Genomic DNA, 26,263 nt, shown 5'->3' with positions numbered 1-26,263 from the left:
AAAGTAAACTAATATTAGACAAATATGAACTTTAAACATCCATGACTTAAACATATAATCCAGGATACAAGCCACATAGCTGCGCCTGCAAGGTGAATACAGAACAATTTAAGTGTTGCACGGCCAGATACGGCTCAGCTGACTCAGATAAGGAAATATATGATATTATCTGATCGATGATGTGACATCAGTGTGATATGAATGATAAGTGCGACACGTCGGCGTCTTCTCTGCACACTGAGCTCTGATTGGTCAGCAGGCGGTGCTTTCACTGAGTTGTTGATCTCTTTTCTATAGACGCCGGGGGCGGATAACGTCAGGTAAAAAAAAGTTATTTAGCCTTCCCAAACCTGAGCCTCACGCGCCGCCTATGGGTGCAAGGAATAGTCCAAGTAGTGGGGGAGTTTTATACAATATGTTTAAAACATAAAGATGAAAAGTTTTAAAAAAGTTATTGTTTAATGTTGTAGGAGGTGACGCTACTCAGCCAATCAAATCGGTGCAGTCAGTGAGTCAGCGCGATAGATTCTCACACACACACACGCACACACACACGCGCGCGCGCACACACGCACACACACACACACACACACACACACACACACACACACACACACACACACACACACACACACGAGACAAGAGGAGAGAAACAGTCTTCATTTGCTCTTACTGGACCTCTTTGAAATGCAATTGAATACCCCTGCATTATAGCAACAACAACAATAATAGCAATAATAATTGGGAGGGGGGGCGCGGCTGTTCTTATGTTCTCTGAGGGGAGGCTCACCTTCCCACACTTTGAAAACCCCTGGTCTAGAGAGTCCGCGTTTGAAGCCAAGACCCTTTCAGTTATTTCTCATAGTCAGTTTATTTAGTCTTTGTTTTTGCAGTTCAGTTTTTGCTAAGTATTTCCTCTAAAAGAGTGACTTTTGGTGTACTTTGTTTTCTTCTTTTATTAAAGACTTTCTGAGTTTTTAACTTTGTCTTGAGTCGTGCATTTGAGTTCAAGTATTGTGTCTTGTTCCTCACAGAGACTGACCTTAGTGGACTGCAGAGACTGACCTTAGTGGAGTCCAGGCTCCGGGCTGGCCTCTTGCAGGCCACCTGGTTCTTCAGGTCTCTGATCTCAGCCTCCAGCAGCTGGATCACCTCCTCGTAGTCCTGCTCGGCGCTGCTGGGCTGTCGCTGCCCCCCCGCCTGCCCCCCAAGCCGCTGCCCGGCCTCTGCCTCTGCTGCCTGCAGGCGGCTCTTCAGACGGGCGTTCTCCTCCACAGTCAGACCTGCTTTCTGTGGAGGACAACAGAATGGTAAATACATTCATAATGGTAAATATAATGTATTATATAACGCTGTACAGTCTTTACCACCTCTAAAACACTTCTACATCATTCAGCATTCACTCACATTCAGGCTCCGTTTACACAAAAGTCCTGACACGAAAACTAACAGAATTCAATATCAAAAAAGTCTTCCGTCCACACGGCATCGGCTAAAGAAACGTGTCCGTCCACACGAGACCGCTCGACCCGCTGGAGACGCTGTAGTACATATGCCCGGCCTGTAAGTGACACTGTACTGGAAGTACTTACGCCACAAAATACACCAAAAGCAGCGAATAATACCCTCCCGAGCATGGTTGCCATGGTTGCCCTTCTCTTTATTCTCCGCGGTGGATTTAGCAACATGTAGTTCATGTAGTTCTCCATGTCCACTTGTTGCTGATGGTTGTGGTAGAGGAGCTGTAGATTTGGGTGAGCAGCAGAGGTGGGGAGAGGCAAGGCTCTGGCTGTTTCGCAGGCCTCTTTTTCCCCCGGTCAACATGTCCGTTAAAGTTTAAATCTTCCGGACAAAATTAGAAAAGTGCCGGTCAAAGGTCTTCTTTGTTATTTATTGAGCTTTAAAACAAATTGATAACGACTCTATATAATAATAAAAAACGGAGCCTCTCTCTTCCTCCCCCTCTCCTGACAGCCCGTCAGTATCCATGGTCTCATGCAGCAGCTGATCCAGTAACTAATGAGTGACCCGACAGTCAAAATAAATATGTTTATAACTAGTTTAGGTAGTTTGAGAGGTCATTAAAATAGCTAAGGGTGATGATCTAACTTGAAGTGTGTGTTTTGTTCCGCTCACCGCTCCATCACAGCGGGCGGAGCTGCAGGTGATCATGCAGAGCTGCTTGTCTCCATCAGCAGCAGCTGATCTCTGATCTATCTTTCCTGTCCGATTAGACTTCACTCGCGTTTATGTCCATATTGATCAGATCTAGCTAGTTCTAGCTAATGATATGACTGCGTGTCAAAGGACACCTAAACAATAAGCGACATTTTGACCGGAGAGATTTAGATTTGCAGGTCTTCAGCATATTTTACCGATCATAGTCCGGTAATTACCGGCTAATGGAAACTCTGCCGTGCGGGGGGGTCTGCTGGAGGCTCCAGCTGGATGCACTGTCCTGCGAGATACCGGGACCTGGCTCGAAACACTCGGAACACTGTTGTTGTTGTTGGCGAAACACATCAGCAATGACGCGGGTGACACGGGGTGAGCAGGAGAGGTGGAGAGAGGCGGGGCTATGGGGTATAGGGCGTACACACGGAGCCGTTTGACCCCTCAGAGCGTTCCGTCCGCAGATCTACCCACCTTGGGACCCATTATCGTTTGAGGGCTCCGTTTCCGCGGTTCCGTTACGGCCTCGTGTGAACTAACCGTCCATACTAGGGGTGTAACGGTTCACAGAAGCCATGGTTCGGTTCGTACCTCGGTTTGGGGGTCACGGTTCCGTACGGGTTCGGTACAACAAGAAAAAGCAAAACAAAGTCCCAAATGCATAATTCCAGGTTTGTTGTTATTTATTTTGAACAGTAGTGCAAGTTTCAGTTTAAAAATAAGGAACTGACATTTTGAATAATTAACTGAATTAAACAGTTAAAAACAAACCACAAACAGTACCACACACACTCAGATGGCCATATTATCTATAATGGCTGACAAAAAGGTTTCATCAAGCTGTAAAACAAAAAAGAATGTCTTGAAAATATTACATAATAATTCATAAATAATAAGAAAGTGTTTCAAGAGCGCATAGTCGTTGAAAAACATATGCCAAAAGCTTCCGTTATTTATTTTGGTGTCACGGCTCTCATGTCTCTTGGCTTCTTAAAAGCAGCGGGGATCAGCTGTTGAACAGCTGTTGTCTTTTGCCAGGCTCCGGTGATTGGCTAATCTGGGTGATGCCTGCTGATGTGATTTAGCATGTTTGGCGTGTGTTCTCATTAGCATACCGCACCGCTATCGAACAACGCCGACCCTCCGTCCTCGTCCAATCCACTACTCGCAGACTTCATCGTTATTTAGTCCACAGGGAACCCGAAATGTTCCCACACAGCTGATTTAAAAGAAGCAGGTGGGTTCTAGCTCCTGTGTGTTATCTGAAATCCTCATACTAACTTTTCTTCTTCTTGTATTTAGTTCGTTTTGTTGTTGTGTTTCTTCTTGTTCTTCATTTGTTGTTTAAGGGCGGCTGGCAAACAGCTTTTAGGCGCAATACCGTCCACCAGGCGCCTTGGGGGACTTCTTGGAGGAATTAGATCATCTCCTCTCACACATCCCTGAAACTGGCCCTCCCGCTGTACTTCTCGGAGACTTCAACCTCCAGACGGGGAAGATAGACGAACTAACATCTCTGTTAACCGCCTTTGCTTTCTCACTGTCTCCGTCCCCACCGACTCATAAAGCTGGCAGTGTCCTTGATCTCATATTCTCAAGGAACTGCACTACTTCTAACCTCTCTGTAAACCCGCTCCACACATCCGATCACTTCTTCATTTCATTCTCTCTACCCCTTTCCAAACACAGGGTATATGCAGGAATCCTGAAGTCAAATTTAATACCTTTTAAGACCTTTTTTAAGACCCTTTCCATACATTTTAAGACCTCATCGCAACTTCGAGTTCTAACCGGTTACATTGGGGACACACTTTACCTCACATTTACTATATTGATTGTAAGATAGCACAACTAAACAGAGTGCAGACAGACTACTGAAGCCTCCTCTCCACATGGACTTCAACCTCTCTGTGAAGGTCAGGGTTAATGCAGCATGCTGCTTTGCTGCTTCTGTACTCTGTGCTCTTTCACTCCAGTAGAACCATCAGAAACCAGTAGAAACCAGTATTTGACCAATAAACAAAACAATTGACAAAACTTTGAACTATGAAATATATTAAACGTTGGTGAGCTTCAGCGGTAATGCCATTTTGGAGCTCCCTCGCAAATACCCACGGGCTAAATTGGGCTGGGGCTGTCCGGGGCTAAGCCCGGCACATAGGACGATGCTCTGATGTCATCACCCTCACACATTTGTCATATGTTTACAAAAAACGATATATATGTTAAGACTTTTCTCGTTCTTAATATAGACTATATTTAGGGTCGATATGTGTTGACCTTAGACTGTATATATATATATATATGTGTTGACCTTAATTTAAAATAGCAGATCTCTGTGACCGGTTATAGTTTGGCTTAGACCCCGGCCCCACGAGGACGCATACAGTAAAACACATACGCAAACGCAAAAAAGTCTTCCGTTCACATGCATTCGTTCACACTAGACCGCTGGAAATGCTGGAAACGCTGTAGTACATATGCCAGGCCTGTGAGTGGCGCTGCTGCCGCCACAAAATACACCAAAAGCAGGGAAGAAGACCCCGGAGCATGGTTGCCCTTCTGTTTATTCTCCGCGGTGGACGGCGTGTTCTCCTGCTGTATGTCTCTCAGGTAGTCCACCAGCAGATAAACCCCCCCCCCCCCACATAGCGGAGCAAGGCAACGAAACTTAAAATAAGAAGCAGCATTTTATGGCACGCTATGCATGGGGCCGCCTTGAGGGGGTTTCCCGACATGTTGTTTCAATAAATTAAAGTGTGTTTCATGTTGTCGTTGCTGTGGACCTTCTTAATACCTTGGAAAATGCCGTTTAATACTTTTTAATACTTTTTAATAGCCTTAATTTTCGCTAAATTGATTTATCAACTTTTAATACTTTTTAAGACCCCGCGGACACCCTGAAACATAACAAACTAATCTCTTCTCATTCTGCACCTGTCCGCCGTAACCTTCGTTCCCTCTCCCCCTCTACCTTTGCCTCATCGGTGCTCTCAGCCCTCCCTTCCTCTGACTCGTTCCAACTCCAACTCCTGCCTCCAAACTCTGCTGCGGAAACTCTCCTCTCTACTCTCTCATCCTCTCTGGACTCTCTCTGTCCTCTCACATCTCGGCAGGCTCGTCAGTCCCCTCCTGCTCCCTGGCTAGATGACGCACTGTGTGCTAATAGAACCGTCCTTCGGGCAGCAGAGCGGAAACGGTGGAAATCCAAACACCATGACGACCTCCTAACCTATCAGGCTCTCCTCTCCTCTTTCTCTGCTTCGATCTCTCAGGCAAAAAGCACTTTCTTTCAAGATAAGATCCAATCTTCCTATTCCAATCCCAAAAAACTATTTTCCATCTTCTCCACCCTCTTGGACCCCCCCAAAGCCCCTTCCCCCTCCTCCCTCCTGGACCCTCCCAAAGCCCCTCCCCCCTCCTCCCTTCTGTCAAGCGACTTTGTTAACCACTTTGAAAAAAGGTTGATGATATTCGCTCTTCTTTTTCTGACTCACCTTTACTCACCGCTGGGTCCTTTCACCCACACACTAACCTCCTTTTCCCCTCTCTCTCCAAGTGAGGTTCTTACCCTCATTACCTCTACCCGCCCTACCACCTGTCCTCTGGACCCTATCCCTTCAAACCTCCTTCAGACTATCGCTCCTGATATTCTACCGTTTCTCACCCATTTCATCAACACTTCTCCAACGTCTGGTCACTTTCCAAACAGTCTCAAGGAGGCAAGAGTAAACCCTCTCCTAAAGAAACCCACTCTCAACCCGTCTGATGTTATAAACTACAGGCCTGTCTCTCTCCTCCCGTTCCTGTCTAAAACACTTGAACGCGCTGTCTTTAAACAACTCTCCTGCTATCTCCATCAGAACAAGCTTCTGGATCCGCACCAGTCTGGCTTCAAGGCAGGTCACTCCACAGAAACTGCTCTCCTTGCTGTCTCTGAGGAACTGCACACGGCTAAAGCAGCCTCCCTCTCCTCTGTCATCATCCTGTTGGACCTGTCTGCTGCATTCGACACGGTGAACCATCAGATCCTCCTTCGCACTCTTCAAGAACTTGGAGTTTCAGGCTCTGCACTTTCCCTCCTCACCTCATACCTCAAAGACCGCACCTACAGGGTCACTTGGAGAGAGTCCGAGTCCGACCCTTGTCAAGTAACAGGGGTCCCTCAGGGCTCTGTTCTTGGTTCCCTCGTCTTCTCCTTGTACACAAACTCGCTCGGATCAGTCATTAGCCCGCATGGTTTTTCATACCACTGCTACGCTGACGACACCCAATTAATTCTGTCCTTTCCCCGCTCAGAGACCCAGGTCGTCGCACGCATCTCTGCTTGTCTAGCTGACATTTCTCAGTGGATGTCCGCTCATCATCTCAAGCTCAACCTTGACAAGACTGAACTGCTTTTCCTTCCGGGAAAAGATTGTCCCACTCTTGACCTAACTATCAACATCGGCACCTCTGTTGTTTCCCCGACTCAGACTGCAAGGAATCTGGGTGTTATCCTAGATAACAACCTGTCGTTTACTGCAAACATCGCTGCTACAACCCGCTGCTGCAGAGACACGCTTTACAACATCAGGAGGATGCGTCCCCAGCTGACCTAGAAAGCCACGCAGGTTCTGGTCCAGGCTCTCGTCATCTCACGCCCAGACTACTGCAACTCCCTCCTGGCTGGTCTACCTGCATGTGCCATCCGACCTCTGCAGCTCATCCAGAATGCAGCGGCTCGTCTGGTCTTCAACCTTCCAAAATGTCCCCACACCACTCCGCTCACTGGCTTCCGGTAACTGCTAGAATCCACTTCAAGACAATGGTACTTGCATACCATGCTGTGAATAGATCTGGCCCTTCCTACATCCAGGACATGGTTAAACCGTGCACCCCAGCACGTGCACTCCGCTCTGCATCAGTCAAACGACTCGCTGCACCCTCGCTGCGAGGGGGACCCAAGTTCCCATCAGCAAAAACACGTGGGTTTGCTATCCTGGCTCCAAGATGGTGGAATGAGCTCCCATTGACATCAGGACAGCAGAAAGCTTACACACCTTCCGGCGCAGACTGAAAACTCATCTCTTTCGACTCCACCTCGAGCGATAGAATTACTAACAAAGAACTGCTAACAGAGCACTTATATACTAATAAAGGACTGGCTTATCTATAGCCAGTTGAGTAGCACTTGAAATGTTTGGCTCTATGAAACCTGATGTACTTTATGATTCTGTTTTCTTCAAGGTTGTGTCTTCCTGGTCGAATGTACTTATTGTAAGTCGCTTTGGATCAAAACGTCAGCTAAATGCAATGTAATGTAATAAATAGTGTAATGGATACTGCCCTGAATGACAGACTTTTTTCCCACTCGTAAAAGTCGTGTGACTGCATGTGCCGAACCGTGACGTACAGGACAAATACGGATACCGTTACACCCCTAGTCCATACGATAGAGAACTGTAGTGGATACAACCCATTCCGTCTCCGTGTAAACGGAGCCTCAGAGGCAGAGGCTGTCAGAGGGACTAACATTCACACACTCATGCCGTTACAGTCTTATGACATGGCTAAATACTCAATTCTGATTGGTCAGTTTGGACATGTCAGAGGTTCTTAATACTTGATGGAGTGCTGGAGAGCCAGAGAAATCAACAGAAAAAGGGAGACAGGAAGTAAACACTAACGGGAACGGCAGAGGAAGACAGACAGGAAGTAAACACTAACGGGAACGGCAGAGGAAGACAGACAGGAAGTAAACACTAACAGGAACAGGTTATGGGCTCTGGCAGTGTTTAAAGACTGAGGCCCAATTCCAAATCACACCCTACCCACTCCGTGACGGAGTGAACTCCGTGTCAGAGTGACACTCGCAGCTCAAGGAGGCTCCCTCCTGTCGGATGGAGGGAGTAAATACAGCGGCAAGCTTTGGGACAAACTCCCCTCTCTCCGCCAGAAACAGGAAATGGTTTCAAATCTCTTGGACAAAAAATGAAAATGAATAATGTTGAGAGCTTCATAGTATGTTGAATACTTAAAACGAAAGTTAGTTATAATCAAATATAATCAATTATATTCTTGTATAACCCACAATGAAAATGCTTCATATTTTAGGTTTTTCTATATTTACAGCATAAACAAAACAAAGTGGTTTGTTTAGTTGAGTGTAAGGCCTAAAATGATTTATGCCCTAATCTCTGATAAGAGAGTAGGCAGTTTTTTCCTCTCCTCTCACAGCAGGGAGGGGGGCTCCGGACTTAAGGAGAAACACATTGAGGCCTCAAAAAGGTGGTTATGTCATAGTCATAGAATATGTCTAGTCATGTTTTGTTTTACACAAACTTGGGAAGGTGTGTCTTATGCCAGAGCCAATAGAATATGTTGGTTGGGTATAGAGTAGGTGTTTGTGGGTTTTCTATCCGGTTTTTTGAGCATAAAAAGACTGGCTTTTTTGGATTTCGTCGGGGAGAGAGGGGGAAACCCCTGGTATACTCTCTCCTGGTAAGCTCTGTCCTTCAGAGCTGGGTTAATAGCTCTCGGTAAGGTTCTCTCAAACTTGGTAAATATCTCTTGAATTTCTTGGTTGGAATGCTAAGTGAATTTCTTTGAATGAGGGAATTTCTTTGAATGAGTGAATTTCTTTGAATGCTGAATGGAATGATTTGATGGAAGAAGCGTTTGTGAGTATCGTTTGAGTATTAGTACCCGCCTCCGTGAGGAACTTCCTCCGAAAACTGTGGGATAGGTATGGGTTTTTGAGTATTAGTACCCGCCTCCGTGAGGAACTTCCTCCGAAAACTGTGGGACAGGTATGGGTTTTTGAGTATTAGTACCCGCCTCCGTGAGGAACTTCCTCCGAAAACTGTGGGATAGGTATGGGTTTTTGAATGTTAGTACCCGCCATCTGTGACGGAAAGAAGCGTTTGTGAGTATTAGTACCCGCCTCCGTGAGGAACTTCCTCCGAAAACTGTGGGACAGGTATGGGTTTTTGAATGTTAGTACCCGCCGTCTGTGACGGAAAATAAAAAGGTATGGAATCGATGTGAATTGATTTCGTGAATGAAAAGTTGAATGTGCTTTTTATTATCACCGGTCTTTTTATGAGGAAATGCCTCTAAATTCTATCGGGAGATTTTAAATGTCACAACTGAATTGGGCAGTTGAAGTGAAACATTTTGGTAATAAATGTAAGACTGTGAATTAAAGTTTCATATTTGAACATGATCACAGCATCATTTTTTGTTTAGTATGATTATAATGTTGTAAAGAGAGAAGGTAAAAACCCTGTATTAGTTTGGACCTATTTTTCTTCAAATAAACTGATCCCACCTTTTGGACTGGGACAACTTAAAGGACATCTGTGCTCTCCTCTCCTGCTTCAAAGGTAAGACTGCACCCTGCCACACACACGTTTAGGTAGGAACACACCCCATTTACTGATACCAAAATCCTTCGGGATCGCTTAAACAGATTAAAAAGAGTTGTCTGAATAGAAACAGCAGTTAATTGAACCTGGTTCTTCGGGGAGTTAATAGAGGTGAGATCTTGCTGACGTTTGGTGGATCTGAGCCAAGCAGTAAACTTACATAGACTCAGTAACTTCGGTCAGGTCAATTAGTGAGGTCAGAGTAATTTACCGGAATAAATTAATCAGGGCCTCACCTATACTCTAAACATGGCGCCCAACGTGGGGCTCTGTGAAAAGTAATACTTTTACAGAGTCAAAATACAAGAACCAAAACGACCTAGTGAAAAAAGTCGATGAGTACAAATCAGCGAAATACAGGCTGAAAGTCTTGTTAAAATACCTACCCGAATCCTAGAATATATATTTTAACTTAAAGTGTAGTAATTTAAGTGATACTATTGCACCGGACTGAGGGTTATATTATATCGGATATTGCTGTCTGTTAAAGAAGCTAAAGTAGGTTCTTCTTCCCCTAGCCAAATTGAGAAGTCCCTGTGGTCCCTTTAATCACAGGTTTAGTGGCTAGTGAAGTCAGCCGTAGGAGCACTGCTCAGTATCTGTCCAATTACTTTGAAACTTATAGGTAGGACTTGTCAAAGAGCTGCGGTTTGAACTTTTGCGTTAAAACATAACGTGGGGAAGAGTTAATAGGAGATTTAATAAAGATAAACATAGGTCTAAGGTACCTATGCTGTTGAAACAGCTCGAAGCTCGATACATAACACTCTTAACTGAGGTGTCTGAGCTGAATCCAGAAGAGAACCTAGAACCAAGTGACGGTATAGTCGGACTGATCCTCCGGCGTGAGTAAAAGCCTAGAAATGTGCATGTGTATAAAAGAGTGAACGTAAACCCTTGAATAAAATAAAAAATAAAATAAAAAGAATGGCTGATGAGGTTAAAACGCAATTTAATGACTCGGAGCCAACCACACAGGGAGGGATACACAGAAGCAACATCCGGAGCTTCTGCTCGCCCTGGTCAGCTTAGCCCAGACCCACGGGCGTACCGCGACCTAAATACTTTCCTGTCAGACTACCGTTTGGACAGAGAGCAACAAGCAGGTGGTATAATGTCTGAGACCCTACCTCCAGCCTACAGGGATAAAAGCTAGAAAATGTCATGTATGAGTATCTACTAATCCTAGAAGAAAACACATTGTTAGACATGATATTCAGGGGAAAGGAAGGTTGGAAATAATAAATGTCAATTATTGAAAATCTTAAACTAGTCAACAAACCATGTTAGTGAACCCTGCTAATAGGAAGCTAAAACATGCAGGAGGAATAGCAGCAGCTCTGGCAAAGAGAATATGTCCTAGCCTGAAAGCACAGTGATAATAGCATCAGTGTTTAGAGCTAGCCTCCAATGCAGATTGCTTCACCCTGTAACAAGCTACGCTAGCTTTGAGTTACAGCTGTTTGAACTGAATCCGGCCTCGCCTGTGCTCTGCGCTGTTGTATATCGTCCGCCAAAATGCAATAAGGACTTCATAAATGACTTTTCTGACTTTCTGTCCGGGATCATGGTGAAATATGATCGTGTTTTGATCTCCGGAGATTTTAATGTGCATGTGTGTTGCGAGTCAAAACCCCTGGTTAGGGACTTTTTAAATCTCCTCGATTCTTTTGGTCTAGTTCAGTCCGTGGCTGGCCCAACACACGAAAAAGGACACATTTTAGATTTAGTATTATCGTTCGGACTATCTGTATTTGTGGATGAAATCTGTGAAGCAACAGGTATCTCAGACCATTTACCTGTTGTGTTTACAACCTCGATCCCTAGCGCAGGGCTCGAGTCGCGAGCCCCTGCACGTCGTCTGCGTTTAATTAACCCATTGACGGCCTCACAGTTTTCTGATGTTTTAATGCTTCTCTGATCTGTAAATTAGAGATGAACTGTGCTTTTAGTGCTGATGAGCTTATCTCTATGTTTGACTCGACATGTACACAAATACTTGACTCTGTTGCTCCGTTTACGCTTAGACGCACCAAAGTTCTCCCACAGCCGTGGCTCAGTGACTGTACTCGTGCTCTCAGACGCGCTTGCAGGCGTGCAGAGAGAAAGTGGAAGAAGGATGGACTCCATGTCTCCTTGGAAATCCTTCGTGCTTGCCTTTCTGACTACCAGACGGCAGTCAAAGCAGCCAAGACAGAGCACATTTCTCTGTTAATCTCCAAAAACAGCCATAAACCTCAGGTTCTTTTTAATGTCCTCAACTCGATCATTAATCCCTGTGATGTTTCTCCAATTGTGCCATCGACTACTCTGTGATAAGTTTCTGCTCTTAGGCTAGCCCACACTAGTGCTACCCCAGATTCTGCCCCTTTCTGTGCGCTGCTGTCCTCGACCACTTTGAGCCTGTATCCCTCTCTTCTCTCTCAGATGTTGTCAAGCACCTGCGGCCGACAAACTGCACCTCAGACAGCATTCCCTCTCGCCTTCTCAGAGACGTTTTCGATTCAGTTGGAGCAAGTATTTTATTACTTATAAACACCTCTCTCAGCTCAGGATGTGTCCCAGCTGCCTTCAAACATGCTGTGGTCAAGCCACTGCTAAAAAAGAAAAATCTCGACCCCTCCATTCTTGCAAATTTTAGGCCCATCTCCCAGCTACCGTTTTTATCTAAAGCGCTGGAGCGAGTAGTCTACGCCCAGCTGCAGTCTTTTTTAACCACGCATGGCATCCATGAAAAGTTTCAGTCTGGTTTCAAACCAATGCACAGCACTGAAACAGCCCTTTTAAGAGTTTTTAATGATCTCCTCCTAGCCGCCGACTCAGGTAGCCCAGCTGTCCTGGTGCTGTTGGACCTGACAGCGGCCTTCGATACCGTGGACCACAGCATTCTGTTGTCGCGGCTCGAACAGTCCGCAGGCATCACAGGCTCTGCTCTGGCATGGTTCAGGTCCTACCTAACAGACCGTAGCCTTTCAGTGCAGCTAGGTGCCTTCTCCTCTGCAAAAGCCCCCCTTACCTGTGGGGTTCCCCAAGGTTCTATTCTGGGCCCCATCCTTTTTCTATTATATATACTGCCCCTAGGTGCAATTCTCTCCAAGCACAACATCCCCTTCCACTGCTACGCTGATGACGTTCAGATATATCTACCTCTCAATGCTAATGCCAACTCCTTACAGCAATTGATGGACTGCTTGGCTGAAATTAAATCCTGGCTGAGCCAAAACTTCCTCACCCTCAACGAGAGCAAGACCGAGGTAATTTTTTTTGGACCCCAACCTCCGGCCTCCCAGGTTGACATTCTTGGCTCCCTGAGTAAAAACATCCTCCCCGCTGTAACGAACCTTGGAGTAACCTTCAATAGCACTTTTAAATTCGATAAACAGGTCAGCAGCGTAGTCAAAACCTGCTTTTTTAAATTACGACTATTGGCTAAGACCAAGTCGTTTTTATCTTTTAAAGACTTAGAGAGGGTAATTAACGCTTTTGTGACATCGCGACTGGACTACTGCAACGCTTTGTATGTGGGCATGGATCAGGCATCCATAAAACGCCTGCAGCTAGTACAGAACGCAGCTGCACGTCTCCTGACTGGCCACAAAAGGCGTGACCACATTACCCCCATTCTGGCCTCACTTCACTGGCTTCCGGTTCGGTTCAGAATAGATTTTAAACTCCTTTTATTTGTTTTTAAGGCCCTAAACGGGCTGGCTCCGGCTTATATAGCTGACTTAATCCAGCGATACACCCCAGCCAGAGCTCTAAGGTCTGCCGACCAAATGCTGCTGGTAGTGCCGAAAACCAGGCTAAAAACTAGAGGGCACCGAGCCTTCGCAGCAGCTGGTCCCAGGCTCTGGAACACTCTGCCCTTACCTGTGAGGTCGGCCCAGACACTAGGGGCTTTTAAATCCTCTCTAAAAACACACTTTTTCTCTCTGGCCTTTTAAAAGTGAGCAGAGCATGACATTTTTCATTTTGTATTTTAACTGTGTCTGCCTTTATATTTGTTGTTTTTAACTTAAATGCTACAAATTGCAATATGTTCCGTATATTTTTTATTCATGTACAGCACTTTGGCGCGACCGAAAGTTGTTTTAAAATGTGCTTTATAAATAAACTTGATTTGATTTGATTTGATAATATGATAAGGACTATTAAACTGTCAGAAGGCAAGGTGGTGATCAGATGACCCACAAATACTGGTTGTTTTGCAATGTACTTTTAAGAGAAAGCCTAAGTGGGAACTATCAGCAGATATCAAACCCCAACAATATCTTCAAAACTAATATGAGGAAGTTTTTTTGCGAAGCTAAAGCTCAAATACTTTACCAAAATCAACTAAACTATTTTGCTCATGCTTACACTTTTGGAAAAAAAAAAAAATCTCCCCCTTTCTCTGCTCCCGAGGTGCTGCAGAAAAACCCAGCACACGGGGTCAGATACAGGTGTGACCTCTGGAGGGGAAGAAAATCTGAACAGACCACAGAGCGATCCATTAAAAGTGTTATGGCCTCAGCACAGAGAGGAAGATGGAGATAAGAAACTCTCCCAAAGCAGGCTATCCACCCCCACCCCCACCCAGCACAAGGGGAATAGAGTCCCTCTCACCAAAGAACAAATCACCTCTTAACCAAGTCAGATCTAAAATAGACATAGCTCCAGTTGTTAAGAAAAGAGGGAGATTCAAAAAATTATCTTAACACCAGAACAAAAATATCAATATCAAAAAACTGAGAGAATAAGAATGGAAAATGGCAGAGGATGATGTCAGATCCAGATGTGGAGTTTAGGACCACAGGTAGTAAGCCACACAGGGAAACATTGAAACCCTTAAACCGCTGCTCCAAAGGTAACACTGTTTACAGAGGGGAGTTTGTGAAAAGGTGACCAAGCAGCCACTTGGGCCTTTATAATGAAAACTAATTCAGGTGAAGTACTTTGCAAGCAAAAGGGTGCAATACCAGGTACAGCACAAACTGCTGAGGCAAAGGCCATTTGTTGAGGGACTTCTTTTTGCTAAAGAACGTAAAATAACACACATCCGTATTGTTACTGATAGTGATTATTGTTACAAAGCGGGTAAAGAAGAGCTTAATAACTGGGAACAAAGGCAGTTGACCAATGTGAAAGGTGAAGCACTTACACATGCCCTTCAAGTGAGGGTCTTATTGCAGAGTTAAAGGCAGGCATGTACCTGGAGTGGAATCATGTCCGTAGCCATACAGATAAGATCAAATTAGACTATCAGGTAATAGAGAAGTGTTACCTTGCTTAAAGCCGGGGAAGAGTTAACCACCTGACTGCCATATTCCCTAGTATATGGAAAAGGGATGGAAGCATTCACGTACCCCCTGAAGAAGCTCCTCAGGTTGTGCGTGAACTACACAGCAGTTTAGGCCATGTGGGCCTATTTCGGATGAGAAAATATTGTCTCCACAATAAAATCCTCATACCGAAACTGCGATTGCACTTACAACACACACGGTCAACATGTCTTCAATGTGTAGAGGTGGATGGGTTCAAGAAAGTTCATCCTGAGCATCTTAAAATAATAGAGGAAGAACCACTAATCAGTTTTAGGGCTGACATAGCAGGTCCTTTTCCAACCCGCACTCCCAGTAGGAACAAGTATTTCCTTGTGACCTTTGATAATGGAGGGAGTCATAAACATGTCTATCCTCTGACCAGAGCAACTGGAACACAGTGTCTGCTGAAGTGTTGTCACCCTTGCAGGATAAAGGGATTCACACCTATCTGGTCTTTACCATAGAAGTATCAGGCGTTAGAGCAGCCACAGAGTGGAGTATAACAACTGAAAAACAAATTGGGACATTCCAATCAATTTGACAAGGCTGAATATATTCCTATATGTATGGAAAAGCTACCTAGGGCAAAGGTCAGGTCATATCTAACTATCACACCTTTTCCGTTTAAGTTCAGAAATCGTGTATGGGTGACCAGAAAGGGGCGAAGTCCAGAGAAGGGTTAGCTTAAAACTAAATCAGAAGGTTTGGATACAGTGAAGTCAATCTCTGGGAACGTAGTTTCACTCCAGAAGAGAGGACTCACCCGAGCCAACTGAGTTTAGAATCCAGATAGGAATATGACTGCGGCCTTTACCCAATCCACTGTTGATGCTATCAGTCTCACATCACATGACATGTTTTGCACACACACACGTGGCAGTTAATGTGCTTTCTTCCACAGGAGAGGATGGCTTTTTGTGGGATCTTCCCGCAAGAATTTATAATTTGTCTTGGTAAATTCGGTACCAAGGGATATTTTATAGAGCAAAAGAGGGAATGTAAGTCTGAGTAACAAGTAATAGCTCAAATGCAAAGGATTTAACAGAAGAACTGTTAGAATCGTTAGTGAATTATGCAAAGAAAGATGGCAAGACGAAACTCTGTCTATTAGCATATGGATCATTGGAGCTTGAATGGAGAATACCTCAGTATCAAAGAGAAAATGGGAAATAACCTTTGTATTATTTTTCTCATTGTTTTTTAATTTTACACTATTAATTTTCTTTTCAGTTATTTTAATCGTTATATGCCTACACCCTACAACAGTATTCATTTAAATTAGATTTTTTTTGAGCACATCTTCCTCCTTCTTTTTTGCTGGTTTCCACACAGCATGGAGGTGCAGGGCTGTCAGGTCGTTAAACTGATAAGAGTAAGTTATGGCCCAGTGCTTGAGAAAACCCTTGGGGAAGTTTTTTAAACTGAAAACAACTTTTTATGAATCAGAGAAATGATTTATACTTGATCTTAGCTATATTGTTGAGATTAATACCTCAGCAATCTACCAAGAGGATTTGAACCTGCCTAGCGGGACAACTTCAGTCACAGTGCCTCAAGTGAAGCCAAGTCCTGGACCCAGGAAACCTGTGCAGCATGGAGCCAGCGGCTGAGTCACCTGTACCCTGCCAGTGGAGGATGATGTTTCTTCCAGCTATGTGGGACAGGCTGCATCTCTACCCGCTGAGCCACTCCGATCGCAGTGGATTTCCCAAAAAAGGACGACGACTACCTGATAACTGCATGGTCAGACATCAGACGCCAGGTAGCAGCAGCTCTACCTACCCCTGCCACTGGTCCACTTCACCATCTCCAACGACTTCGTGCTGGTCAAGGACTTCCGGGGAAAGAGCTGGAAATCCAACCGTTGGCAAGGTCCCTACCAGGTGCTCCTCGTCACCCAGACAGCGGTCAAGGTCACCGAGAGAGCTACGTGGGTCCACGTCAGCCTCTACAAGGTCGTAGTCACAGGCCAGGAGAGACGGTAGAAACAGACGACAACAACTGACGTGCCAAGTCACCACCAGCACCACACTCGCACCACATAAACCTAATCTCACACTGCACACACAGGATGCCATGAGCGAGTGCCAGCTAAGCTGTTTCATATGCTTCTGGTTCCTCGTTTGTGCTATCATCGCAATTTATCAGTGGATGTTTGCAGGAACTATTTGTAAACAGCGTGTTTCCTGACACACAGCGCTGAGTCCGGTCAGGTAGGGCAGCAGGTGAAGTCAGCACCGATGCAGACTCGCTGTTTGAGGGCTTGAAAACCCACTCCCCCTCCTCATTCTTTGGTTTGGAACAGCACTTAATGTGGCGGACCCTCCGCACGAACGCACACACGAAGGGGTAGTGTGTAGGGTGTAGGGGGTGGATTGGAATTGGGCCTGAGTTAGTGGAAAGGAAACTTGCTGCAAATTATTTAAGGTGGTATATTTTAAATATATATTGTAGGGCCAATGGGCCATACCTATATGTCTGTGAAGTTATTTTTCAAAATACCACCCATTGTAGCCATGCCTCTTACTGCTCATACCCCTCTTTTGCAGCCCTGTTAGAGAAATGCAGATTTTGGGTCCTTAACTTGAAACAAATAAACAAGAGGAGGCGGAGCTAATGCCTGATCAGAATTCTACCAGAAATACAGTTAAATTCTGCTGTGATAAAACGCCATCCTGTTCTAAACCACATCAAAGATTATTTCTGAAACAGTATGGAGCTCAAAAGCTTTTTCTCTAGCGGGTTTATCACAAGGTGAGTTCCTTTTTTATTTCCTGCTTTTTAAACACATGCGCTCTCCAGTACAGGTTAACTCTGAGTGTTAGCGAGGCTTGCTAATGTAAACAAAGACGAGATTACGTCCAAAACACGTCAGGCATTGTTTCTGATAGCAACTTTCTGTGGGTCCGCCGCCGATTTGACGTCAGATCGGCAAATCTGTATCCGCTCGTTATACCCTGTTTTTAAAAAGATTTGGTACGGAGGAAAAGAGAGAGGGTTTTATTTTCTGACGCTGCGTGAGTTCCCCGACGCACCGGGGACACATGTTTATATATAAAAGACATCACAAAGTGCATTTTGCATGATAGGTCCCCTCAGGGCCGTTTCTAGCTTTTTGGGGGCCCTATGCAAGATGCTCAGCCCCACCTAGTGTCAGCAGAAAGTATTACAAATAATGATTACAAAGAAATGCAAAAAATAAATAACAAAATATATAAAATATATTTTAAGATCATGGTTGATCATCTGATTCGTCTGTACATTGCTGTTTTAGTCTGTGTTCTTCTAATTAGTGTCTACAGTGTGTGCCTATTGAGCTGTTTAGAGCCATGTGGGACAAAACCCGATCATGCCCCTCCCTCTCACTGTCTAAGTGAACGGTGACTGTAAAAACTACACTGCGCATGCTCAGAGTATTGTCCTATTTAATGTGTGTGGCAAAAAAAATAATGACCATAGGGGCATAGAGCTGCCATCCCCACCATACGTCATCTCACAACATTCAGATCTGATTGGCTGTAAGTACGTGTTCCGCGAAAAGTGTGGTGTGTGAAGAGGAGGAGAGAGACGCGTCCTAAAACCAGGAAGTAAGCTGCGCATGGCTTCCCTCCACAAAAAAGCAATGAGATTTCTCCATGGGATTTTAGAAAATAGCTCAAAATAAGATCTGTGGGAAACGTACCTGTTAGATAAATGAATGTTTTGTTCAGCCGGATAATATCCACACGTCTACCCTACTTTTATAATTATCTAATCATAAATCTATCGATTCGTTTCATGATAGACTTTTGAAACTACAAGAAGATAAGGAGGACTTTTACAAAAACGTAATAAGAGATTTTTACAAAAACGTAATAGAGATTTTTGTCCAGAAGGATAGGCAAATGGACTTCATCTTCAAGTCAAGGTAAGACCGCAATGTTATTGAAAATGGGATCTTACTAAGAGAGAACAATTCAATATGTAAATGATAAAATTACATTTTTTGGGTATCCTTTGTTGAACTGTCTGTTTAAAATTAATTGAAGCATCAGACAAAAAAAGTTTTTGAAAATAATATTATATTTTGATTTAGGTCAAATTATAATATTTGTAAACCTGAAGAGTCAGTGCCTCAGCAGCCATGAACCTCACTGCAGAAGCTTATATGTAGACATCTACATTTTTTTGTGCCCCACCACTTTTGTACATGTAAAAACGCCACTGCGAACACAGGAGGGGGCTTGGCTGTCTACAAATGAAGACGGCTCATTTTAATTCTCCCCAAATATATTGAGGCTGAACCTGAACTTTGAATTCTCTGCTCCCATCATAATCTTGGCAATCTTGTTAAAATTGTGAATGCAGAATTAAAAATACTATGTAACTGGTTTGCAGTTAATAAATTATCCCTTAATGTGGCCAAAACAAATGACATGTTATTCAATACAAAGTCTGAGAGTAGAAATGACTGCATTATACGGATTTGCAATACAGAGATAGAAAAAGTTGGTGCATGTACATTTTTAGGACTGCTTGTTGACGAAAAACTCAATTGGAAGCACCATATAAATTATGTACAGACTAAACTGTCAAACACAATAGGTATTTTGTATCATACTAAGAACATTCTTGAAGAAAAAATACTCTTTATAACAGTCTATTTATCCCTTACCTTTACTACTGCTCTGAAATATGGGGTAACACGTACTCAACAAATCTACAAAAAACTAATAGTCTGTGGTGTTGGTAAATATGAACACACAACTCCCATATTTAAAAAAACTCAATCTATTCAAATGTGTTGAGATAGTACAGCTTAAAACAGTACTGATTATGCACAACATTTTCCATAAGAAAATGCCTAATAACATTCAAAAGCAGTTCCAAACCACAGCGTGAACACATTATGAATGTAAAAAAAGTCACTTGAAAATAAGTGTTCACAATGTTTATATGCAATTATGCATATATTATTATTATTATTATTCATTTGCCAAGTACATGTGTACCTATGTATATATTTATATATAGTATTTTAATTTCCAAAAAAAGATAGTTGAAACTGCTATTGACATGTGCAGAAAATGACCCGATATCTAGTTTTCGTATATATATAATATATATATATATATATATATATATATATATATATTAGGGCCGGGACTTTAACGTGTTAATTAAGATTAAAAATCTTAAAAAATTAACGCATTTTAATCGCACTTATTTTTGCACAGCGGAACGTTTCTCACTGGATGAGTTTCAGGCGTACCGATTATACTGGAGCACCAACTAACGTTCATGACTTCAGAATGGGACTTCAAACAACAACAAACCACGGTGAACAATAGTCAAACATGAACGAACAAGCTGATGAGACCGCTTTGGTCGGGCCCGTGGATGGGACATTTTTTTTAAAAAAACGGACGGATGGAAGCGTCGATAAGAGCACGGTTATGTGCAAATTATGCAAAAAAGAATTTGCATATCACCACAGCACATCAAGCCTAAAGTATCACCTAAATGCAAAACATGTAGCAGCTAGCGTGGACGTTAGCCCGACTCCGAGTGCAAGGAACCACACCCTGACCCAACCCACACTCAACCAGATGACTGGTTTCAGGGCCAGGATAAGTACGTTTTTAATCGAGTCCCGGCTCTAATATATATACAGTGGGGCAAAATAGTATTTAGTCAGCCACCAATTGTGCAAGTTCTCCCACTTAAAAAGATGAGAGGCCTGTAATTTTCATCCTAGGTATACCTCAACTATGAGAGACAGAATGAGAAGAAAAATCCAGAAAATCACATTGTCTGATTTTTAAAGAATTTATTTGCAAATTATGGTGGAAAATAAGTATTTGGTCAATAACAAAAGTTCATCTCAATACTTTGTTATATACCCTTTGTTGGCAATGACAGAGGTCAAACGTTTTCTGTAAGTCTTCACAAGGTTTTCACACACTGTTGCTGGTATTTTGGCCCATTCCTCCATGCAGATCTCCTTTAGAGCAGTGATGTTTTGGGGCTGTTGCTGGGCAACACGGACTTTCAACTCCCTCCAAAGATTTTCTATGGGGTTGAGATCTGGAGACTGGCTAGGCCACTCCAGGACCTTGAAATGCTTCTTACGAAGCCACTCCTTCGTTGCCCGGGCGGTGTGTTTGGGATCATTGTCATGCTGAAAGACCCAGCCACGTTTCATCTTCAATGCCCTTGCTGATGGAAGGAGGTTGTCACTCAAAATCTCACGATACATGGCCCCATTCATTCTTTCCTTTACACGGATCAGTCGTCCTGGTCCCTTTGCAGAAAAACAGCCCCAAAGCATGATGTTTCCACCCCCATGTTTCACAGTAGGTACAGTGGCGTAGCGGAGGCCCCCGCACCCCCCGCGGTGCGGGGGAGCCCCGGAGCTTAGGGGGCCCCGCCCCCACTGTAGGCTATCCTCTTAGATTTCGTAACATGGGAACAGGGCGCAGAGGGCGGGGCCCCCCCTCCCTGCTATGTTGCTACATCATGTGTACGCTGCCTGTAGTAGTACAACAGTGTATCATTATAATTATTTGCTCACCTGCGATAGGGCTAGCCGGCTGATAACTAATGTTCATTGGCAGGCTGGGCAGCGTTCAAAACAAAGCGGGAAGTATTGCTCATATAAATAACGTTCATTAGTTGCGTTGCCGGTAAACATGAAAAATGAAGCGCCACTACCCAAGCGGTGCTCAGAAAAGCAAAATGAGAGCGAAAGCCGAACAGGAGAGGGCAAAACTACCTAAAATAACGTCATTGTTCCGGCAGGCATCAAAGGTAGACGTAGACTCTAACGTTACTGCAGATAGACCGCTAGCAAACCCCACCGGCCCCCGGCCGTCAGCTCCGAGTCCAGGCAGACAGCCCAGCAGCCCCGTTACAGCCGAGCCAGCTAGTCGTGCCTCGCGCTTCGAGACAGGTTAGACATTAGAATAATAGAAAGTTTTATTCGCCATAACCAGTAAGAGTATGCTACAGGTTACATTGGAATTGGAATCTAATCCGTTCATTTTTGCAGGTCAGCAAGAAATCAGCTGTGCCCCCTCCGAGGCCAGTTCAGACATAGGCATAGCCAAGGCTGCCCAGCCAGCTAGCCGTGCCCCCACAGACCCCAGCAGCCCCGTTACAGCCGAGCCAGCTAGTCGTGCCTCACGCTTCGAGACAGGTTAGAATAATAGAAAGTTTTATTCGCCAATCGCCATAAACAGTACGAGTCAGTATGCTACAGGTTACATTGGAATTGGAATATAATCCGTTCCTTTTTGCAGGTCAGCAAGAAGTCAGCTGTGCCCCCTCCGAGGCCAGTTCAGACATAGCCAAGGTTGCCCAGCCAGCTAGCCGTGCCCCGACAGTGACAGCAGCTCCCACCCACCCCAGGGACACGTTGGCCAGTGACAACTCTGTGACTGAATACCCTACTGATAGGGGGAAATTCCCTGTAGATTTAGAAGACGATGATGTTAAACGGTACATTCTGAATAACGGGCCATGCAAGCCTGAAGGGCCATTCAAAAGGGATGGGAAGGGAAGGTGCTTTTCAAAAGAGTTCTATAACAAAACATCCAAAATTGGATGTAGAATTCCGCGCAAGTGGCTATGTTACTCGCCATCTATGGACCGGGTGTACTGTGAGCAGTGCTGGCTGTTCGGTGACAGACCGTCTGCCCATCACCTCCACCATGCGTGGAGAATAGGAATAAATGATTGGCAGGGTCTCTCTAAAAAGATTAAGGAACACGAATTCTCTCGCTCTCATTTGGCAGCATGTGTCGTGTATGATACGTGGAAAAATAATCTGACCATTGACGCGCAAATATCATCTGAGTTTAAGAGAGAGGTGGGGTTTTGGACCGACGTCCTAACCAGAATAACTGATGTTACACTAACACTGGCCTCTCGCAACTCTGCTTTCCGGGGTCACAGAGAGAAAATAGGTGATATAGATAATGGTAATTTCTTATCTACCATAGAACTTATGGCGCGTTATGATCCAGTTTTGCAAAGGCTTATTGAAACTCAAAACGAAATAATTTCATTGCTATCGAAAAAAGTGCAGGACACAATCATTACAGACATACAGAATGCAGAATTCTATTCGATTATAATGGATACTACCCAGGACATTTCAAAAGTAGACCAACTGAGTCAAGTGTTCAGATATGTTACTATAGCAAATGATGAAAATGGAAACCCTACGGAGGTGAAAATAAACGAAAGTTTTTTGGGCTTCCATGCAGTCACAGACCAAACTGCTGCAGGTCTAGAGAGAGAAATTCTCGAATCGATGGAGAGAAAGGGGATACTACTTGGGAAGTGCCGCGGACAAGGATATGACGGGGCTAGCAATATGAGTGGCGTCTACTCCGGTGTACAAAAACGCATAAGGGATAAAGAGCCCAACGCAGTGTACATTCATTGTGCTGCGCACAATTTAAACCTTGTACTCAATGACGCATGCCAAAACATACCTGAGATAAAAGACTTCTACGACACTGTTGAAAGGCTATATGTATTCTTTAGTGGAAGCATCAAACGATGGGAGCTTTTGGAAACACACCTCTCAGTGCCCAAGGCTGGCCAGCCTACACTGAAGAGACTATGCCCGACACGATGGGCATCAAGACAAGACGCCGTCCAATCATTGCGGTTCCGTTATGCTGACATTATGCAAGCGCTAACTAAGATAGACTTGCTCTCCAAAAAAAGCGAGGAACGTGCCGAGGCGACTGGCTTGAAAAAGGCCATGGAGAGCTTTGAGTTTGTTGTAATGACTGTAGTAAAGGGCAAGGTCCTTGAAACAGTCAACATTGTGTCCCAAGCTCTCCAGCGCAAAGACGTGGACCTCTTACAGGCGACAGCAATGCTTGGTAACGCAACCGATACACTTGCCCAACTCCGAGGAGAGTTTGATGGCTTAAAAAGGGAACGCGCAAGACCGGGCACTTTTCAGAGCTTTGCGAGGACCAGCGGCTCCAAGACCCAGGGGAGCATTTTAGAGTGGCGGTATTTTACGCAAATATCGATATTGTCGTTGCCCAACTCAAAAATCGATTTGTTGGAATGAGCGAAGTTGCACAGCGATTTTCTTTTCTGCTTCCCCGCGAACTTTTGCGCGCAACAGACAAGGATCTGTCTGAGTCTGCAAGTGCTTTATCAGGCCAGTATAAAGACGACCTGTCAGCCGAGTTTCCTTTCCAGATCCTGTCCCTCCGTAATGCTCTTAGGCCTACTATAAAGAAAATTGAGCGTGGAACAATCAAAGACCTGGCACAAACCCTGCTCATTGAAAATCAGTCCATTTTGCCAAGTATCCCCGATGTTGCCACAGCACTGAAATTGTTTTTAACTATACCCGTGACTGTTGCCAGTGCTGAGAGATCTTTCTCAAAACTTAAATTAATAAAGACATATTTGAGGAGCACAATGTCGCAAGAGAGACTGTCTGGGTTAGCAGTCCTTAGTATTGAGAGCCGACGCGCGCGCAGTATAGATTTAAAGACTGTTATACAGGACTTTGCGCAGAAGAATGCCAGGAGACGCGCTCGTATAAAATAATAGGGCTACAAAGCAGCTCCTGATTGCATCCTCTATGTAGCCTATAGGATGTGTTTTATTTGTTTGTTTTTTGTAGGCTACTTTTCTTTTATACAGAATGTTATATATATGTGAACTGTTCCGTTGTGTGAACTCCAATGATGATAGGCTATAACGTTCTACAATATACCTTCATGTTACAAAAAATACACAGCCACTTGTTTGTATTTGGCAATGATGTTTAAATCAGATGTATATTATTATACAGTTCCTACTGACCTTACTGTTTAAATCAGATGTATATTATACAGAAATTTCCTACTGACCTATAGGCCTATACTGTTTACAAAAGATGCCTGAAAAAATAAACATTTAAAAAAGTGGCCACGATGTCTATCCCATGTCACTCTATTATTGATTTGGGGGAGGGGGCGGGGCCCCATGGTCCGACCTGCGGGGGAGCCCCGAAATATTGCGCAACGCCACTGAGTAGGTATGGTGTTCTTTGGATGCAACTCAGCATTCTTTCTCCTCCAAACACGTCTAGTTGAGTTTTTACCAAAAAGTTCTATTTTGGTTTCATCTGACCATATGACATTCTCCCAATCCTCTTCTGGATCATCTAAATGCTCTCTAGCAAACTTCAGACGGGCCTGGACCTGTACTGGCTTAAGCAGGGGGACACGTCTGGCACTGCAGGGTTTGAGTCCCTGGCGGCGTAGTGTGTTACTGATGGTAGCCTTTGTTACTTTGGTCCCAGCTCTCTGCAGGTCATGGACTCGGTCCCCCCGTGTGGTTCTGGGATCTTTGCTCACCGTTCTTGTGATCATTTTGACCCCACGGGGTGAGATCTTGCGTGGAGCCCCAGATCGAGGGAGATTATCAGTGGTCTAATAATTGCTCCCACAGTTGATGTCTTCACACCAAGCTGCTTACCTATTGCAGATTCAGTCTTCCCAGCCTGGTGCAGGTCTACCATTTAGTTTCTGGTGTCCTTTGAGAGCTCTTTGGTCTTGGCCATAGTGGAGTTTGGAGTGTGACTGTTTGAGGTTGTGGACAGGTGTATTTTATACTGATAACGAGTTCAAACAGGTGCCATTAATACAGTTAACGAGTGGAGGACAGAGGAGGCTCTTAAAGAAGAAGTTACAGGTCTGTGAGAGCCAGAAATCTTGTTTGTTTGTAGGTGACCAAATACTTATTTTACCGAGGAATTTACCAATTAATTCATTAAAAATCCTACAATGTGATTTCCTGGATTATTTCCACCCATTCTGTCTCTCATAGTTGAAGTGTACCTAGGATGAAAATTACAGGCCTCTCTCATCTTTTTAAGTGGGAGAATTTGCACAATTGGTGGATGACTGTATATATATATATGCATTTATTGTTTTCCTGCCCTAACTTTTATTAAATGTTTTCTCCTGTTTTCTTTATTTCTTTGTACTCCTTCATTTCTATACGTTTTTGACGCAAAAAGGGCTACTTTCCACAAGCTATGCTTCAGCCCTCCCGCTTCTACTAATTGTGTTCATCTTTGTGTGTATGAATTAAACTTTTTTTGTTTTTCGGATAAATAAAAAAAAATACTTTCAGCTTGGGGGCACCCTATAGTGGCCGCGGGGGCCCTATGCCCCCGCATAGTCCGCCTATAGGAAGAAACGGCCCTGGGTCCCCTTTAACTTGAATAACTGTAAAGTTTAGAAGGAATTGTTTGAGTGAACATTGTAAACGTTGCTTGATGCATCATAATAAGTGAGTTTACTTTACATGAGTGAATAATTCTCACAGCATGCACCAGGCTCCAACATGTGAGTCCCCACACACTCCTCA

The 26,263-nt window shown here is 44.2% G+C and overlaps 1 protein-coding gene across 1 annotated transcript in view; it reads right to left on the bottom strand.

Annotated features, from left to right (window-relative positions):
* The window catches only part of LOC117451042 (syntaxin-binding protein 4), a 197,426-nt gene that overhangs the window by 30,612 nt on the left and 140,551 nt on the right, over positions 1 to 26,263 (bottom strand). Inside the window, exon 16 of the mRNA XM_034089121.1 lies at positions 1,066 to 1,290. Within this exon, the coding sequence (XP_033945012.1) occupies positions 1,066 to 1,290 (225 nt within the window). The remainder of the gene's footprint in view (positions 1 to 1,065; positions 1,291 to 26,263) is intronic.

The sequence above is a fragment of the Pseudochaenichthys georgianus genome, chromosome 8 (assembly GCF_902827115.2).
Source record: "Pseudochaenichthys georgianus chromosome 8, fPseGeo1.2, whole genome shotgun sequence".
Lineage (NCBI taxonomy): Eukaryota > Metazoa > Chordata > Actinopteri > Perciformes > Channichthyidae > Pseudochaenichthys > Pseudochaenichthys georgianus.
The sequence above is the reverse complement of the archived record's forward strand: the minus strand, read 5'-3'. Positions and strand labels throughout refer to the sequence as shown.